This window comes from Neomonachus schauinslandi, chromosome 8, assembly GCF_002201575.2.
Source record: "Neomonachus schauinslandi chromosome 8, ASM220157v2, whole genome shotgun sequence".
NCBI classification, from domain to species: Eukaryota; Metazoa; Chordata; class Mammalia; order Carnivora; family Phocidae; genus Neomonachus; species Neomonachus schauinslandi.
This window is the reverse complement of record NC_058410.1, coordinates 58,752,823-58,773,109: the sequence shown is the minus strand read 5'-3', so window position 1 is coordinate 58,773,109 and position 20,287 is coordinate 58,752,823. Positions and strand designations below refer to the sequence as shown.

At 39.4% G+C, this 20,287-nt stretch overlaps 1 protein-coding gene across 2 annotated transcripts in view; it reads left to right on the top strand.

Moving 5' to 3' along the window:
• Positions 1-3,796: 3,796 nt before the first annotated feature.
• Positions 3,797-20,287, top strand: part of GRIK2 (glutamate ionotropic receptor kainate type subunit 2) — a 666,284-nt gene continuing 649,793 nt past the window's right edge. For both annotated transcript variants that reach the window (XM_021693614.1, XM_021693616.1), the window contains exon 1: positions 3,797-4,256. In XM_021693614.1, coding sequence (XP_021549289.1) covers positions 4,142-4,256 — 115 coding nt within the window. In that variant the 5' untranslated portion in view covers positions 3,797-4,141. The remainder of the gene's footprint in view (positions 4,257-20,287) is intronic.

Below are 20,287 nucleotides of genomic sequence, written 5' to 3'. Positions count from 1 at the left end.
ACGGAAGAATAGGTCAGGTGTTACTATAAGATGAGGTTTCTCAAATGTCACATAACAGCAGGACTTTGGTGACAAGTCAAGTAGAATCCTTAGAAAGAATTCCATGTGAAAAAAATTTAAATACAGATATGGCATGGAAGAACCTTTGAAACACCTTTGAAATTCAGGTTGTCCTGGGATATGTATTTGCTGTTTCTTGCAAAAGGTATAGGCATTGTCTTTTTAAACGTTATGCTGTAAGGATTATTACACATTTGTACATGCCCCAGCAGGTGGCAGCTAACTAGAATAAGATTCATTTTCACTGGGAGAATAGAAAACTAAAATTGCTTCTCAAGTAATAGTGCCCAAGAATAAGAGGTCATTAGTGTCAGTAAATATAAAAACACAGTGAAAGATGAAGCTAATGGCACTTTGTTGTTGTTGGAACAAGCTTTGCATGAACACGATATACATTTTGTTCTTTGCTAATTTATCACAGGCTTGATATCTCTTCATGTCAGCCTTCTGTGTGTGTGTGTGTGTGTGTGTGTGTGTATGTAGGCTTACTTTAGCTAAAGCTTCTCTCTATGTGTGCATATATGTGTGCATTTGCTGTTTGTCATTTCTGCTTTGACCTTGGAACCTACAGAGCTTTGGCTCCTAGAAATCAAGGTTGCCATATGGTTAAAATAGAGACAAAAAGCAAATGAAACTATGCAATAAGGTGTGTAAATCTCACTATTGGTAAATATATGATTGTCTGACACCAAATAGTATTTTTTTTCCCTTTGAGAAAGGAGCAAATTACAGAACTGACACAATTTTAAAAAGAGTTCAATCTGGTCAGTGAATACTATATAATGACTTTATCAATCCTTCATATAGCCTTAGAATTATGATGTGTGGTATCAGTATTGGGGAGAAACTTGCAATAACTTCAAAATTGCCCTACTCTGAGGTATCTTCTCTACAATCTATTCTATTCCATTCTATTATTGGGGAGGTAATCTTAGGATTTTTGTTGTTTTTGTTTTAGGTTTTTTTTTTTTTTTTTTTTTTTTTTAGGGTTGTTGTTTTTGTCCTGGGAGTGAGCAGAGTTTAATGAAAAAGAATGGGAATTAACCTGATTACCCTTGTAACAGATGAAAAGCTGAAGGTGGAGAATTCAAGCAATAACTAATTGTACATTTTAGAAATGTCTTTAGCCACTGAATATTGACAGCAAGTTATTCAGTATTCTGAATTCTTGGTGGTCTTTCCGGCGTTTTTTTAAATACTGAGAAACAGTAGTTTAGTGCTCATGAGGGCACTCACAGTTAATGTAGATGGCTTTTGTAGTACTATGCCCTGGAAAGGGATGACTATTAGCACATCCTGGGTATGCTAAGCAAACCCAGTAAGACACACTGAAATATACACCCAACACAGTTGACAAAATAGTCCTCTTGACAATGTGAACAATGCAATAGTTCAAATTCCCAGACTCTGTGTAGTAGAAATATTCACATTGTCACTTCAAATGGCACATTACCCATTCAATGTACTACTTTCAATGTACTACTCCAGAATAAATCAACGCCTGGAGCGCTGTCCGCGGTCCTGAAGAAAGGTCTTCTCCTATCCTGCCGAAGTTCAATTAGGCAGGTGGAGTTGTTGTTTGTTGTTTGTGATGCTGAAGTCTTTCGGATTAGTTGATGGATGTAAATAAACCCAATTTAGCATATGTGCAAAATTGGTTCTTTGGGGACCAATTAATAGTAAGAAAAATTTATGATAGACTTTTTACTGTTTAATATACTGGGTAAGAACTTCATGAATCTGGAAGCTTGATCTTTCACTTTTCTGACTAAATATCCAGTAAATAATCCCACAAAAGCCAGATAGTTTAAAATACTAGTTTTAAGTAGAGAAGTTACAACTGTAATGTCAAATGCCATTATGTTAACAAGGAGTTATGGTACATTTTGTTTTCCCAGGTTTTATTAAATGCTAACTATACTGCAAAACTGCAGTATTTTGATTAGTCACAATAGAACATGCTCTTTTCAGGTAGTGTATATCAATCATGTTGACAGATGAAAAAACTAAGAATATTTATTGTTGCTCTGGCTGTCATTATTATATCTGCTAGGATCAAAAAGAGAAAGAACAAACAGAATAGGATAAATGAGACAACAAATACAGAACATATTGGACTATACATGTCTTAGAAGAGATATTTTAAACATGGACTGAAGGAGTCGCTAGATACCCTTGGTTTTAGCACAAGGTGTTCCTTTTAAAGTGCTCAAATAGTCAAATTATTTGATTGAATTGCCTGCTACACTGCAGAACTAGTCATTCATGATACTTATTTTTGACACTGCAGTTATGCCTCCACTTTTTTAAAAAAGTCAATGCACACTTAATGCTTTTGCAAAATGTAGCTTTATTCTCAAATCAGCATTTTATAATACCTTAAGAAAAAAATAGAATGAAAAAAATCGCTATGATGGAATGAAAACATTACATCGTTTTCTTGCTATCTGGAATAAATAGTACTCATATCCCTCCTTATTAAAAAATTAGATATTCTTCAAATAAGGTAGAATCTTATAATTTTTTCATAAGGTTTAACCTATGCCCTGTGAGTTGGTTATGAAAAACAGATTAATTTTAAGAAACAAGTCCAGCAGTTTGCATTTCGTGCTACTTGATCACTTAAAATACTAATATGTAGTAATATACTTACTACTAACCATTTCAGTTTCACTTATGAATGTAAAATATTAAGACTGGGTATTTTAATCTCTATGCCTGGATGACAGCATATTACTTATTTCAACAGCAAAATGTATTTTCATGTTAAAAGAATATATACTTATGTACTTTTCTTTTCATTGAATAAATTGCATGTGGTGAAAGCCAAGACAGTCCGTCACTGCTTGAAGACTCTAAATATTCTGACCAGAACACTAGGCAATAATAAGGCATTTTTAGACAAAACTGTGACACTCAGTGTCGCCCAAGCTATGATCCCATATTCTGCCTCTGAAAGAAAAACATACTAAAAAAACCAAAATGAGAACAAATTTGGGCATAAATTATTGAAGCTTTTGGAGTTTGTTATACCAACTTAAACATCATTGTCTTTTTATATAGGCACAATTATTTTAGATGAGCTAAAAAAAAATGGGTGGGAAAGTATGATTCCTTCATTTTAACTCAACAATTTTCCTCCTAAAAAGACTACTTGAAGAAATCTATTTTTTTATTCCTGGGTAGTAATCAAGGAATGTCCACTCAAGTTTTTAAAGACTATCTTGACTTCTGCAATTGCACTCTAATCTATATTCACTCCTGGACAAAATTTTAAGAATATAAACAAGACTTTCTTTCAGCCTAAACACAGGTTATATTTGCAGTAAATTCCTCTGCCTTAGACCACTTCCTTTTATACAACTTACAGGCAAAGTGACTTTGGTTTAGCTTGTCATTTATTAAAATTCATCGGTGGATTGTAAGAAGTCCGCTTGCATACACCAGTCACTCTCTTAGCAAAGACTCTTATGGAAAATAAAAGCACTTTTCTCCACGTAAATAAATCCGACTTCTTTCTTGAAACTCAAGGCGGGCGATGAGATAGGTTGCATAAGAGATATTGGGGAAGCTCGCTGGCGGAGAGCCTTAACAGGCAAGCAGCTATCTCAATTTTTCTCACTTAATCTTGGCTTCACGTCAGAAGCTGTGCAGCAGTGCAGTAGAATAGGGCCTGGCAAAACCTTTGCGAGCAAAGCGCCTTTTGTGCTGGGACAGTGGCTCATTACCGACGCCTCGGAGGTTCCCAAGGCTGGATTTCCTATTGATTTCCTCCTCCTTTGCTTCCCCAGGCTCGCGCGGCCGGACATTGTGGGTGTGCGTGCTGGATTTCTCCCGGATGCTCCCCGACTAACATGGATGTCCCACCATCCCTTGCAGTGGAAGGTTGCTCCTTGGCGCAGTGAGTGAGGAACATGCAGCGATTGCTAATGGGTTTGGGAAGCGGAGACTCCTTCCTCTCTGTGACCATGCCGTGATCGTGTCTGCGGCCACCACTCGACGCATCCTCATTCCTATCCGAACCGGGAGCCTAACGCTAGATCGGGGAAGTGGGTGCCGCGCGTGTGGACACAGAAACACCATGAAGATTATTTCCCCGATTCTAAGTAATCCAGTCTTCAGGCGCACCATTAAACTCCTGCTCTGCTTACTGTGGTTTGGATATTCCCAAGGAACCACACATGTATTAAGATTTGGTAAGATTCCCCATCTCTTTCTCTTGCGGGGTATCCGGCTCCGAGGCAGCCGGATGTAAACAGGCGGGCTCACTCTGACGGGCGGGTGGGCTCAATGCATTCCGACCTGTTCACTGCTCCGGAGCCTCCCGGGGTTTTAAAGAACCCCCGCGTGTCATTTTCATTTCCTTTTCTCTTTCTTTTATTAAAAAAAAAAAAAAAAATTAGCCCCGGGAGGGTGAAGTGAGTGCCAGTGTGGTGGTGGTGGTCGCTGCATTACCTCCACACAGTAGCCACAGACGGTGATGATGCTGGGGGCACCGCCGGCGGTTGCGCCCGCCTCTCTCGGCAGGAGCCTTCCGGGCTTGGCAGGCTGGAAGCGCGCGTCAGGGCTCCACGCCTCTCAGCTTGCGGGGCTGAAGAGTCAGTATCTGGGAACTCTTTGGCAAGTTGGCGTCTGTCCGCTTCGGTCTGGGACTCGGACAGGTCCGCAAGTGAAAGGCGCTAACCCTTTTGGTTTCTTTTGTCATCAGAGAGCCTTTTAGGTTAATTTCACCGCTTTTCCAGCCCCTGGTGCCTTTACGGGGACACGGGGCTTTGAAAAATATTGTTGTAAGGTAGAGGCTCTACTTAGCAGGAGGAGACAGCTGCTTAGCTGAAGAGAAATAGCGGCCTAAGAAAGGTTTTTTTTTGTTTTGTTTTGTTTTGTTTTTAACTTGTGAGTCCTCCTCTCCCAGCTTTCTTACCTGTCCTGATCTAATGAATGATTAACAGTGGTGAATGGGGTGGAGAGGAGTTGTGTATGGGAGTCTAAGTATGCATCTTTATTTCACTGTGGCATGATAAAAGAGTCGAGTGGCAGTTATATATTAGAGGAATCTATTACTTTCCTAAGCAATCGGGGTTCCTTTAGAGCTCAAAGGGAAATCTAAACATGGGATTCCGTGAAAACGCTGGTCAGAAGGTCTGCTTGGAGGAAATGAAGCGTGGGCAACACTCAGCTGCTGTGGATGGCCAATGGAGTTTTAGTAGGAGAAGAACTAGTCAGGGAAAGTTCCCTTAAGTAGGTAAGAGGGAGAGAGGAGAAAGCCAACCAGGTAAATGCTCCCACTGTGGGCGCCTCCTTTAACAGTTCAAGTGGATTTAGACCAAAGAGTGCGAGAAACCATATAATCCTGAGCATGCGTCTTTGAGATAAAAACAGATACATTAAGTCAGTCAAATTTAAGTTGAAGTGATTGCCTGCATCTGCTATCATGTCCACAGCATCTCTTCTCTTTCCTTTTTTTCATGTGCTTTTTCTGTAATGATAAAATCTCTCATCTTTCTCAGGCTTTGTGAAACCAGGGTAGGAATGCTTTTCACATATTAAAAAAAAAAAGGGAATCCTACCTTCCCCTCCCCCCATTCAACACGTAAACACCTGGAGTCCAGAAGGCTGGTAATGACAGAGACAACAGGTCTATCTAAATTCCTACTGTAGCTTTTTTTTTTTTTTTTGCTTTCTTCATGCCTTTAGATGGTACTTAAGCACGTTGCTCTTAGCAACAAGCGTCCACAGGAATGCCTGTTTTTTTGGATGAGATTAAACAGGTCCCTGTATCATTAAAAATGTGTGTGCGTTCAGCTGTTCTCTTTCAAGCATGGTAAATGCTACAGTATGGTAGTTTTGCCCAATATTTTGAGTAGTACAACGTACTTATTTGGAATACTGAGGTATCTTCTGAAATGTGTTTGTGAATGAGTGTGCCTTAGTGTGTTTGCTTGCGGACTGGGTGGGGAAAAAAAAAGAAGACTTGGAGCTGAAAAACTGCCACTGATACTCTAAAGATTTAATTATTGCTGGTCTGGTCTTGCAGCACAATATTTGCTGAATCATTAGATTGTTACATTCGCTGATCATTTCATATCTTCATATTAAAAATCTTGGCGACTATAGCAGAGTGTGTAGCAGCTTTCTAAAAGAGCTGACACACACACAAAAATATATTTTCCTAGACCAATGCTTACTAAGAATGTCCTTAAGAAATAAGAGAGTAGGCAAAGACTTTCTTGCAGTGCCTTGATACCCTAAACCAACAGCTCAGTTTTTAGATAACCTGTTATTTTCTCCATTAACTTCAGACATCTTCCACGTGGAGATCTATTTTCTCTGATTTCTGACCTGAGTTATGGGGAAGGATTGTGTACATTGTAATCATTGGACCATTTCCCCTGTTGGGGCTATTTGGATGCAGTGGTTTATTTATTTATTTTCCTTCTGGGGAAACATGTTTTGAGTGGACTGGATGGTTGGTTGAGAGTGTATAAGCCATTCTTGAGAAAGGTTAATTTCAAATTTGACTCCAAGGACCAACCAAAGCCTCATCCTTAGATCCGTTTCTTGTAAGGGTAGGGTTTGGATTTGCTGCTGAAGCAGCTACCCCTGGGCAGTGGCCTGCCAGGTGCTGGTGAGAAGCACTGCCTCTGCTGAAGAGGTGGCAACTAGTCCCTTCCCCACTTCCTCCACCGACTAGGCTTGACTAGGAGCCGCCAGCTACCCTGCAACTCTGCCTCGCCTCGGTGCTATGGCAACTGCTGAGCCCAGCCAGGAAGCTGTCCCAGCCCCAATTCCCGTCAGGTGGTGGAAAACCACCCTCAAGGGCTCTATGCTGTCCTTTCTACCCTTAACCCCCGCCCTCCACGTCCCCTCCCCCCACCCAAGGGCCATAACTTGACCCAGAACCCCTGTCCTCCTATCAAAGTCTGTGGATTGGGGAGCTGTCTGCACCGGGCGCTGACCCTTGCTAATCCCTTTCAGTCCCCCGCCCGCAGGTCTTCCGGGTACAAAGCTTCACTCACTTGCGCAGGGGCTTTCTTACGCGCGCTCTCTCATTTCTCTCTCTCTCTCTCTCCCTCCTCTCTCTCTCATACACACACACACACACACCACAGGCAAATGCACTCTCGCGATGCAAGTCTGACACTTTGGCACAATGACTCCTCTCTAGTGCTCAAAAAACTTAGGCAGCTACGCCTGGGAGCGCCTCTGTCCGGGCACACACCCCTCCCACCCCGACTGCCTCCTACTGAGCTTCACACCCGGGCCTGTTCCTCGTACCACTTAGCAAACATTTCCGAGAAAAGGTGTCCGGAGCGCTGACCCTAGGGCGGTTTCCCCAAGCTTTAAGACAGCCCAGGACAGTGAGGGAAGGGACCTGTGGTCAGCTGAGTCAGCTCCTCGGAAACGAGAGGGCAGGCGCCTCTCCGTGGGTTGTGGCAGTTTCTGTCTTCGATCCTGGCTGTGCACATCTTGGCTTCTCCACAGTGCCCACCTAGTGAGACGCTATCAGGGGACAAAGTGGATCCCGGACAGTTAGAGTCAGTTCCCCCACTCCAGGTCAGGTCCAACGTTCTCAGAGCCAGCTTTTCCAGGTGCGGGAGGAGCTCCCACCCCCGCCGCTGCCCAGGCATTGTGGGTCCCAGGGCTATGTAAATGAGGCACCTTTGTGTCGCCGCAGCTGCGTCCTGGCCTTGCGCGTAGTTGGAGAGGGCAAAGGCAGGATCCTTCCGTTCGCGGGGGCGTGCCCCCAATACCACAGTCTCCCTGCTAAACTACTGCTGCTCTCGGTACTTGAACACTGCTTCTGTTACAGTAGACTCCCTTTCTTCCTGTTCCGTTCAGACCTCTGCTCCTGGGAAAGCGTGGGGGTAAAAAGTGGCTCTGCGGGGGTGGGGGCTATACTGGGCTAGCAGTCCCTTTTGTAGTTTGGGGGCGTTGGCATCTTCTTTGAGCAGTCACTCCTCAAGCTACCACTTGTTTCCGATCTTTGAGGTCGGGTTATTTTTCAGTCCTTAATCTGAACTGGCATTTAGAACGCCAGGAGCGAAGACATCAACCCAAACTTTCTCCCAAACTCTTGGGCAGCTTCTCCAAGCTAGTGGTATCCGAGGAGCTGAGCATGTGAGATATAGGCCATTTCTTTCCTTAAGCTGTTTCGACTTAGCTTTTCTTTTAAGCTTGCCAGTAGAACGGCTTTTTTTAAAGGCTTCGCAGGCGAGGTCTCCCCCCGCGCAGATGAGCTCAGACCTCTTTGCTGGCCAGCACTCTATGGCGCAGCACGTAGCCACCTCCCAGCACACATGGCGAAGGTGACAGCTCAGATAATAAAACCCATGACGTGAGAAGGAGTGGAAAGAGTTCCTATGGAAATCCCCCTATTTGCTGGACATCCCATGTGCTCCCAGATATAATAATTAGTAGCAGATGTACTACAGCATGAAGGAGGGTGAGTGAATTGACTGAGCTTAGAAGCCGCCACTCTCTGCTAGTTCTTTGAAACCCATTTTTCTTCTTTTGGGAGGTGAGGTGGGCGGGAGGGAGGAGTGGCCTTACATCTGGAAGCAGGAAAACTGGCTCTTGAGAGGCGGGGATGGGGGAGTAATAGTGGCCACTGTTTGAAACAGATAAAGCCCGAACACCTGCTCAGCTGAGCTCTGGAAAGCAGGGGAGGGAAATCTTTCCAAGAATTGCCAACACAACGGCCACTAAAAAAATTCTGTTTTTCACATAAGTTCTCACTTATTCTTAAAGCTTCAAAGACTAACTCTGATGTGATCCATCAACAGAGGCACACTCATGTCAGAAAATGACTTTGAAAAACGATCTTTTCGTCCTCTAGAAATAGCACCCCTTCTCCACCCAGACACATGGAACTCAACACATTTTCAGGCTTTGTGAGGTTGTCTTTCAGAAGTGAACAGGGTTTATATGTCAGTAGACAATTTTTTAGATAGACACCTTCTGCTCTTTGGTTTAATTCAAGTGATTATTGCAGTGTGTTCCTTCCCTGAATTCTCAGATGACACTGTTTCAACATTTACTCAGCACAGGAAAGTTAATGTGAATTGCTCCCACACAAAGGAGGAACATACCATAGACCAAACACGGGATGTATCATTGATTATCAGAGCCTTTTCAAGTCTATTCACCATTAAATAAAGCGTTGCCTGTGATAAAGATGACATAATCTTTGATTTTCTTTTAATTGTCAAAATTTCTGATACAGAAAATGCTTTGCTCTTTTGTAGCAGAAATTCAAGGGTGAGGAATTATACTTGTTCCCTGAAAATTATCAATGTCCATTTTTACACATCAGAGTAGAAAGCAGTTCACTATTTTTCAATTGCACTATATTTAAATCATTAATCCACTGCATCCATAATACCTGGGGTTTGTGGGAGACCTTAGGTTTTCCCTGGTAGAGTAATCTGATGTATTGAAATGGAATTGTTGATTGTCTCGAATTTGGGTGATGATGTAGTATTATCTTCTATGGGCATTCAATTCATAGTCCAGTTATCAAGGTACTAGAAATGCTTCAAATGTATCTTAAACCCTAAATCTTAGCATGAAAGGTAAGGTCAAAAGCCCCTGAGAGGGAAGGAAGTAGGTGCACATCATCATTATTGACTGGTCTAGATTAAACACGAAAGAGGAAGATTTCAATTTGATAACGTCATAGGGCTTCCTGTTTTTCTTTGCTGCTTCTACTGACAATTTTGTAAGGTAATTAAATTGGCTGATTGAAGTCACGGTGGTCATGGGGCGATAAAGACCATTTGGATTTAATGGAATTTAAAACAACAGAGCACTAAACACAACTCTTACCGAACAAGAATTTTAATGGCCCATTCCTGGTGCTGACTGAATAGAATGCCCTTAACAAGTTTAATCGAAAGGGCAAGGCAGATTAGCACTATATAGTCTTTGTGGTTGAAGATTGGGGAATTAAAATTATCCCTTTAAAAGACTCATTAATGCATTATCAAGATTTAATGTAGGTTAAATAAGCTTTCTTTAGATCTTCATCATATATGTGAACCTAGGTTTAGGAGCAAGTTTCAATAAGGAAATATTTTTAAGAGCTGACCTAACAAATTGAATTATGTCTCTTATTTCAAACACAAAAGGCATTTAAAATTCTTTGAGAGTATACAGGGTGTTGAAGGTAGGTGTTGATGATGAATTCTTTCTTTTCTGTAACTGAAAATAACAAATTTGGTTGTTTAAAGTTTCATCATTTTTTTTTTTTTAACTTATAAACAAAGCTTGTCTATAGTAGAGAAACTGCATAGGTAATAAAGAAGTTCTCAATATAGTCATAGATTTTTGATGTTTTATGTTGTCTTTTTAATCCTGTCTTTTTTTTTCTTCTCACTGAAAGTTCTGCATTCAGGTTACCACACTTTAGTCCATTCAGGTCCCTTCCCCCGCCAAGAAGGGCAGTTCCCTGCTTTACACTGGAAACACTGAAGGACAGCCAGTCCCAACGTAAAAGTCAAGCCTCAATCTGTTATGAGATTGTTCACCCCTCCAGCTGTTTCTTTCCTTGTGGAATTGTCTACTGAAAGCTGTCCATTCCTTCGATAATTCCAAAAAGAAACCCCAAATCCAAGTTTTCATATAAAAACCTCCAAGATTTTAATTGTACACAATTTAAAAATTTGTTTTAAAAAATCTGAGTTGAGGAAATCAAAAGCAGCAAGCAGCCTAGAGGTCACCAGTTTTCACCCTCCAGCCCGCCCCACATTCCACAGGTTCTCTAAGGAACACAGACTTTTCTCACTCTTTCTTGATCCCCAAACAAGTAAGCCTCCTTTGTCTCACACCTTTAGGGCCGAACATTTCATATTGTATTTTCAAAGCAACAAGTTTAAAAGCAATTGGTTTAATAAAACCAATCTGATAAAACCTATGTGAGTAGGAGGTTAGAGATGACCATCAAAATCTATCTGTAAGATTTTTAAAATTTTTTCATGTTATTTTTGTATTTGGGCTTTGACATACCTCTGCATTTATGGCAGCATTCAAATATAGTATTTGCTTATAGATTGCTTTCAAACCATTTATTTCCTAAACTAAAAACTCAACATTCTTCTCTGGATTTAGTGGAGAGCCAGGTCACTAGACAGTAGGGCTTATGTGTGAAGATCTGAAAGAGTCTGGGGAGGGGCCCTGGGTGGTGCAGTTGGTTATGTCTACCTTTGGCTCAGGTCATGATCTCAGGATCCTGGGATTGAGCCCCTGCATTGGGCTCCCTGCTCAGCGGGGAGTCTGCTTCTCCCTCTCCCACGGTGCTTTCTCTCTCTCTCTCAAATAAATAAATAAAATCTTTTTTTTTTTTTTTTTAAAAAGAAAGAGTCTGGGGACGTTGTGGCTTTCAGATATTTTCCCCACAGATACATGTAATTCTGTCAGTCTTCCCTTTTGGTTGCGCATCTGCCCTCTTCCATGGCCTTGTTGTAAGACAAGTATATTCTGGAAGGGAGAGCACATAGTCCCTAGACTGTAAAGTTAGGATGAGTTTATTAGATTGATGGATTCTGTCTGTGACAGAGGTGCTCAGATACAAAAGAGAATACCCAGTGCCTAAGGGAGTGCTGAGTGATTAGCACTGATGTGAAGGGGAGACTGAGAAAACAGAAATCAAATGCCATTGGATACAGTCTTTTCTAGATTTACTGCCTAGCATCTCAGTGCTTTGTAAATTGATCTTTTTGCTTGTATTGGTCCACATCTTTGAGCATATGTAATTATTTTAAATAAGATGTCAGTGATATTCTTACATTGACATATCTCTTCCCAATCAAAAGGATCTTTAAATGCTTTGCATACCCTTTAAAATCAACAACTACTTTTCCATCATTGAACTAGAGCAAGTATTTATAAGGTGTTGCCTCTAATTCCCATTTCCCTTACTCTGAGTCCTTGACTGATCACGATGGGAATACTGCTCAGCTTAAATGATCAACTAAGCAAAGCAAATATTAAAGAAATGTCCTGTTTCCATATAATCATAGGGATTTGATCTATTTTATGTTGCCTTTTTAATATTGCCCTTCTTTTTGCCAGCTGAAGCTTCTGTATTCAGATTATCATAGCTTATAATGTAGAGGTCCTTCCCTGCCCAGAAGAAATGAATATTCTGTCAAGATGAAGGGGGCTTTAGAGATCATCAGATCTAGGATCCTCAGTTTAGAGATGAATTGCCAAGAGCAGTTAAATAGCTTCAGTCACAGATAATTAGTGTCAGATTTTACACCCAAACATGAATATCTTGACTGTCAGTCTAGTGATGTTTTTCAGTGAATTATGTTATTTTTCCAATGTAGCCTCTGACTCTGTGCTTTGTATCAATTTTAGGAAAAGCCACTGGTTCTGGTAGCTCCCTTAAACATTTGTCTACTTTGTTTTCTTCATCTTTCTTTCATAGAACATTATCTCATAGGTTATCCCTTCTTTCTTTTTCTCCTTCTTTTTTGTCATTCTCCTTTCCCCTCTTCTGTGCCTGCCAAGGTCCTTTTTCCCCCACGTCCAAAGCTTTAACCACTTCTACTCATACAATGAATAGTAATTGAGTACATATTATGTGTCAGGCAAATAGAAATCTAAGACCCAGCTTCTGCCTCAAAGAGTTTGTAGTCTAATTAAAGAAAAAATATTGCCTATATAGAGGGAGAGGTGCAGAAAAGATATACAATAGGTGTTTAAAGGAGATTATTGTGGGTTTGAATTTTTATAGAAGAGATGGGACTCTGGTTGGAGCCTATAAAAAATTGTGATAGGGAAGGTGGGGGTGGGGGTGATAGGGAACAGGGGGCTGTATCATTGACAAAAGACTCAGCACAAGAAAAGAAATTTAGTCAGAAATTAAGAAGGTGAGCTTTGGGAGATGGAATGGACCAGCTCTGTCCTCATATCTATCTTTCTATCTATAGAGGATAGATAAGGCCTTGCTTTTTCAGAGCTTTAATATTTAGGTCATAGGATTTGGACTCCTGTATGTAGCTTCTGGAAAGCCACTGAAGGTGAAAGGATGAGCTTTATTTAGTGTGCAACAAGTAGTCAAGTGGTTTCTCAGACTACTGCTTGTGTTTTATGAAGAGTAAGTGGATCTCCCTTCTCTGTCTTACTGAAATGAAAGCAAAGGGCCCATCCTTGTCCTCGACCATTGAAGCCTTTAAGAAGTTCTTGGTCTGGGGTCACAGATACCTCTGAAGTGAAATCCTGAAATGAAATGAAGCAATGTTCTTTTAACATATGGCCAGATGACGTGATTAAGCAAGGAAAAGTTTCCAGTTAATCCAAGGAAAAATGCACTGGAGGACAATTTAAAAGTACTATTAGCTTCTTTGAGGAATAAAAATAAATTGCCTCCAAGAAATTCTCAATGTTTGTTGTCTAACTTGAAGAGCTCCCCCTTCCTTGAAGCATTATATATGTGTATCTATATAATAATTATATATATATATCACTGTGTTATAGTTATATATAATGTAATAAAATTATTTTAAATCAGAATTAAAAGTTAAATTTAAAAATAATTTTAGTAGAGTAAGTTCATTGTTAATAATATTTTCTAATTCTACATGCATTTAGGACCTAAGACTCTGAGTTTAGTTGTTTGAGTTATGAATGTTACTCTTGACTTTGTCATCTAGTAATCATAAATTAGGAAAAATCATTAAATTGTGCTGGGCCTTGATTTCCATTTCTAGCGAATGGATATTATTTGCTATGTGTCTATCTTCCAAGGAAAATATTGGAGTTAATACGAAAATCTAGATCAAGTTTGCTTCTTCCAAAAGGTCTGTGTTTAGATAGGAATTCCATAGGGTAAATTCAAGCATTGGCAACAAACTTTGATCAGACTGATCATGATCAGACTGTATAGAAATGAGTAAGTTTTATAGGTGAGGATTGTGGCTTAGATATTTTACTACCCCTCATAACATACATAGTGTTGGGCTCTCGGCATACCACTGGAAAAGCTGACTGATTCTTTAAAACCTAAACATTTGAGTATTCATACTCCTATAACTGAGCCCACAGCCCAAAGGGACCTTAAACAGGTATTATTTTACAAATAATGTCTAAGATGATGTATAGTTGTGGGACCTTTCCCTCTTAACCTCCTACCAAGGGAGCCCCTAACAGATCAATTTAAAATTTTGTTTCCCCAAAATCTATCAGAAAATAATTCTGGTAGACAGTTGCTATAGTTGAGAGGACACTGACTCGGTTGCCATGAATACATGCAAATGGCCTAGATCTAGGCTAAAAATAGAGTCTAACCTAGGTGGTGTTCATTGGAAACCTCTTGGACAATTCTATGCTCACCCCTACCCCCAGCTTCATTGCTCTGATTACAGTCTCTGGGTCATTGTTAGGTCATGGTGCCAAGAATTGAAATCTGGACACGATGTTTGAGTTGAAACCAGAATGCTCTTATGTATTTGTTTTAGACACTGTCAATCATTCCATATGCCACTTTAACATTAAAACTGATAATTTCTTTATCTGTCCAAATTATTGGTAAGTAAGTGTTTTTCATATTTATTGCCTACTAGGTAAAACATTAGTTTATTAAGTATATTCCTATAATTTAACTGGGAGACTATACAGAATTATATACAGAAGACACCTTATTGATGGTATAATTTAATGTGTGTAGATTGGTTAGATAGTCTAATGTATTAAAATCATCATAATCACATGCTAATCATAATTTTAAGATGAATATTGAAGAAATTCATCAAATTAAGTTTACTATTCCTCAGAAGTTTTTTTTTAATTGGGCTCAACTATGTTTACCAATATGTATTCAAATATTATAAAGTCTTTTAATTAAAGTGGTTCAGAGGGGATTTAACAATTGAGAACATGTAAATATGTAATTTCAGAAAAATGTATCTGCTGGTCTGCAGTTCTCTGGAAGACAAATTATGAAAAATTCTTTTATATGACATGAATTTCACAGAGGGTTTTATTCACATATATTCATCCAATTGTAGTTCCAGAATTATGATGTTTTTAACCTCTCCATTTGTGTAGGATGAACTTATATATATGTAGGGTATATAAAATGCTCACAGTAGATAAAAAATTAATAAATTTAGATTTATTCAAGGATATTCATTTATTGGCTCTAGGTTGGAGTCTCTGACTTTATTAAATTTGATATCCATAAGTAAATATTAAAGGAAGTGAATTTCTCTAAGTTCTTTGAATTTTGTACCTTTTATTTCCTAGCAGGTAGCCAGACTACATCAACATTTTTAATACAAACAAGGATAGAATCTTAGCTAAGATTTCGAAGTGCCATATTTTGTAAGCGAACTGTGAAGAGAATTTTAACCCTCCAATTTATTGTTTTTCTATACTGTATATATTATAAAGCCACTAAACTTGAATATAAAAAAAATCACTACATATTAATAAGAAAAAGCCCTATTTAGTATAAGTAATCTCTCTTCCTCTCTTTTATTAAAATTATTCTTCAAGAAAGAGTGATAAAGCTAAATCGTTTATCAGAAGATAAAGTAATGCTTTATACTATGGTTGTAAGAAGGATGCTGAAAACTTCCCCTCAACTCTCAATTTTGATTCCATTTTCAATTTAAATTGCCATTCAATTCACCAAGCATTGGCTGAATAAATTCAGCACGGGTATCTGGTTCAGTTCTTTGATTATTGACATAATACAATAATTGGGAAACAAGATATAATTAAAGCTTCAGTAAATATGAAATTTTCCCTAAGATACGGTTTATTATTTAAAAAAATACATTATATGAAGGTTCCTAATGGTGCTGTTTTTTTACTGACAGGCAGCAAGATGTATGTTTTTCTTTTTTTTTTTTTTTTAAAGATTATTTTAGAGAGAATGAAAGAGAGCAAATGAGCAGGGGATGGGGCAGAGAGAGAACTCCCTTCTGAGTGCAGAGCCCAACTTGGGGCTCAATCCCAAAACCCTGAGATTATGACCTGATCAAGAGTTGGCCACTTAACCTACTGAGCCACCCAAGCACCCAAACTGTATGTTTTTCAATTCCATTCTATAGGTTCTATTTCAATATTTTATTTCAGTACCTTGCTAGAATGAAGATTCACTTTATTGACTTTTAAGGAATTTACATTTAGTTTGATATAATTTATTAAAATGTACATATATGGAAATAACTTTCCTCTAATACTTAGAGTATACACTCTGATATATACCACATAATATATTGCATATTTCTAATATATACATGTCTATAATATTTACATCTCTGTGCAAGCAGTCAATACTCCAATTCATTATCTATTCATTCATTCTTTTAATCATTCATTTAACAAATGTTTAATTGATTACCATATGCCAGATACTGTGGTGGGCTCTAGGATACTAAGAATTTGAGAGTAAAAAGAACATGGTCTCTGCATCATGGATCTCATGTTCTTTAGGTATAAGTAGCCAAATAAAGGAAAATTGCAAAACAATGTGACAAGTGCACACAATAATATGTAAATAATCATTCTAACATGAAGAGAAGCATTGAACTGCATCTACAAGGAGGGGTTTCTTTTTTTTTTTTAAGATTTTATTTATTTATTTGAGAGAGAGAATGAGAGACAGCACAAGAGGGAAGAGGGTCAGAGGGAGAAGCAGACCCCCTGCTGAGCAGGGAGCCCAATGTGGGACTCGATCCCGGGACTCCAGGATCATGACCTGAGCCAAAGGCAGTCGCTTAACCAACTGAGCCACCCGGGCGCCCCAAGGAGGGGTTTCTAAGGTGTGTTGTTTGCACCTTTCCCTAAGACTTGTGATCCACTGAGGGCTTTATTCTGAAGTTCCATTGTTAATATCAGTCAGAACGGCTGTACTGTTTGCTTTCCTTCTCTCCACTGGCCCCAGCACCAGGAGTCTTTAGCTGGGCCTCCTGTCTCAAATCATAGTGATGCCATTACTGTATTTGTTCTGTACACACCCACCCCCCGACACACGGGTGCACACACACACAGAGGAGTAGAAAGAGAGAGAAGAACTAGTCTAAATTATTTTAAGTATTTGAATACTTTATTAGTTAGGATGTAGAATCAGTGACATATCATAGAAACATCCCTCTACTCCCTGGAAAATCAAAATAAAACAAGATAGATGTTCACTTCTCTTTCACACACAAGTCTAGATTTGGGTAGATCAGGGATGGTGTAGTGGATCTACAGCTTTCCAGCGTTCATGGTGTTTCCAGTTCTCTATTCTAGCATCTGTATCTGTCATCTGGTGTGACCTTTCTCATGGTCTAAAGTGGAGATTTAGTGATCTCATGCACATTCCTAATAGCAAGATGGACGGACACCTCCTGGATATTGTACAGAGCATTTTACCTCATATCCTATTGGCAGGAACTGAGTCATGTGGCTACACCTGAGCAGACAGGAGGCTGAGAATTGAAGCCCTTAACACAAAATGTGCACAGCTGAAGATTTCCGGTTCTATTCCCATAGAAGACATGGAGAGTGAATATTGAAGCACCACTGCTATTTTCTCCTATGGGCATCCAATTAAACATTTTAGGAAGGAACTTTTTAGAGTTTTTAATTTTTTTGGTGTGTGTGTGTGTGTGCGGTCATAAAGCAATGCTTTGTAGCACATTTGGATAATATAGAGAAGTGTAAAAATGAAAATAAAACTTCTCATAATTACGACATTCAGCCAAAACCATTATTATCATTTTGTTTCTATTTACTAGCTTTTTAAAAAATTAAAGCAAAATACTTTGGTTGATTATCAGAGTAATACATATTCATTGCAGAAAATGGAAAATATATAGAAAATCATAATGTGAGTATATGTCACCTATTAACTCACCATGGGTGACATTTTGAGATTTATCCTTGCATCTTACTGTACATGTTTGTTACTTAGTTTTCTTTTCACTCAACAGTTTATTGGGATATTTTTCTGTCATCAAATATTTTTCTGTAACAATTTTTAAGTGTCTGGCTTTCCATCGTATAGATGCTTGTCATTTATCAACCAGTCCCTCTACTATAGGATCATGCGTTAGGTTAGTTTACCCAGACATACCTGAGTTTGAACTTGGCTCTGCTGCTGTGAGCTATGTGACGGGCATGCGCTGCTGAGTCGTCCCAAGTTTCCTTACCTGTAAAATGGGAATATTAATATTACCTACCATACACAGTTATTTTGGGGATTAAAAGAGATAATACACATATAGTGCTTGGTGATGTACCTGGCATCTAAGTACCTAATAAGTGTTAATATAATCAATCATTTAATTGATTTTGCCACACGCAGTATTTGATTTCTGTAATTGGTTCAGGCTCGTTTAGATTAGATACTTGTGGATCTTACGCTGTTCTCCCAAGGGTGGTTAGACCCTACAGAAGTCCTGTGATGTCCTTCAGGCCAGTAGTGTCCCCTTTAGGAACATGAGGGGCCAGATGGTCAACCAGCACCCAGCAGACCATTAGACAGGTGACATATAAATATCATGGTGTTTCTCTGCAGTTGTAGACCTGGCCCGCTCTTCCTGCTTCCAGGGATGAGGCCCTGTAGCACTAATGATGAGATAGGGGTAGGGGAGGGGCAGCAATAGTTTCACAGCACTCCTCTCTTTGCTTTTTGATTTGCTAAGCAAATTCCAGGTGTTTTACTTGCTAATCACATTATCATCCCTGATGCTTAATTATTTTCTGTAGGGAAATAGAGTTGTTTGGGGCTTTCAGGAAATTAAATTGAACTTCAAAAGCCACTTCCACATAACAATTAACATTTGGAAATGGGTAATTCCTCAGGGTTTGTTGCTAGGTTAGTTTACCCAGTATTTTTCTTTAAAGGGCATTCTTTTAAATAGATTTATTTGTTCTATTTATTTGAGATGATATTTTTTTTTAAAACTGGACATGTCAAGGTTTCATAAATCCCTAGCAAAATGATAAAAAATGTGTGGTTGGAGCCTTTACGCCGGAATAATGCTGTGATCTACAGAGTGGGAAATTGTAGGTGATTATCTGGGTACTATATTTGAGAGGAGTCTTTGTCACTGGAAGGAGGTATCTGTTGGCCTGCTCAGAGAGAAAGAAGTATTTTCACTGTTAGTAAAGCAACAATGCCTGATGGTGATTTCCAGATGCATAAGAAGGCAAATTTCCATGTGGCTGGTCGATACTATCCCCTTCCTTTAATAGTCTATGGAACCTTAGCACTAATGTTTCAATCCCATTTTAATAAGACGGAGATTGTAGAGATTCTGTGTGTTGCCACTCTGTGCCCCCCTAAACATCCCTTCTCTAGCTACCCTGATGGGCTCTTCCTAATCTTTTAGGTTGCCTTTAAATTCAGTATTTTCTGACTGCCCATACATGGATACATCCACAGTGGAATCTTAAATCCTAATCACTCCACCTCCCGCTAAAAGGATGTGGGTGCAGAATTCTTCTTTGAATATTGTCATACATCAGCTTTTAGGAGTGTTTCCAAGTTATGAGAGCCACAACCCATTGCCAATAACCTACTTTTGCCAGGAGCCTGCTTCCAGACTGATCTGGAAAAGGCATGGATAATGTGGTCTGAAAGATTGGGAATACAGAGCCAATTCCATCACTTAGAAGGTGTGTAACCCAGGGCAACTTACTCAACCTTTGAGTCTCACTTTTCTTATTTAAAAATTAAGGATAATAACACCTCACTTACAGGATTCTTGTGAGGCTTAAATGAAATTTGTTCTTGCACTTAGGAAGCATCCAGAAACATCTCTTTCCTTTTCGTTATCCTGAAAATCTGAGCGTGGAAGAGCTGTTGAACAATAAATAGGTTAGCTCTATATTCTGTAAGAGCCTGTCTGTCAAATGCAGAGTTCTATGTGTTTATTGACTGCTAGTGTGCAGCTGAGATACAAACTCAGCCCTAGGCTTTTATCCCCAGATCTGAGAGGAGGAAGGTAGGCACCTGTAATTATAGCAGCACTGATGAGTTGCAGCTGAATTGCATAGTGTGTTAAGACTTTTCTCTGTTGCTTGGCTAGGGTATTGCTATAGTGATTCCATCCTAACATAATCCTAGAATCTCTACAGACATGCAAGAGTTCTTTTGTTGCTCTCTGGCAGCAGATAAAAGGGCCTATTATGATAAAGTGGCCTGTGCAGAGCTTAACAGCCCTTTTAGGGACTGGCACTAGATTACATATGGAGGGGTAGAGTGAAGACAGTTTTTTTCACT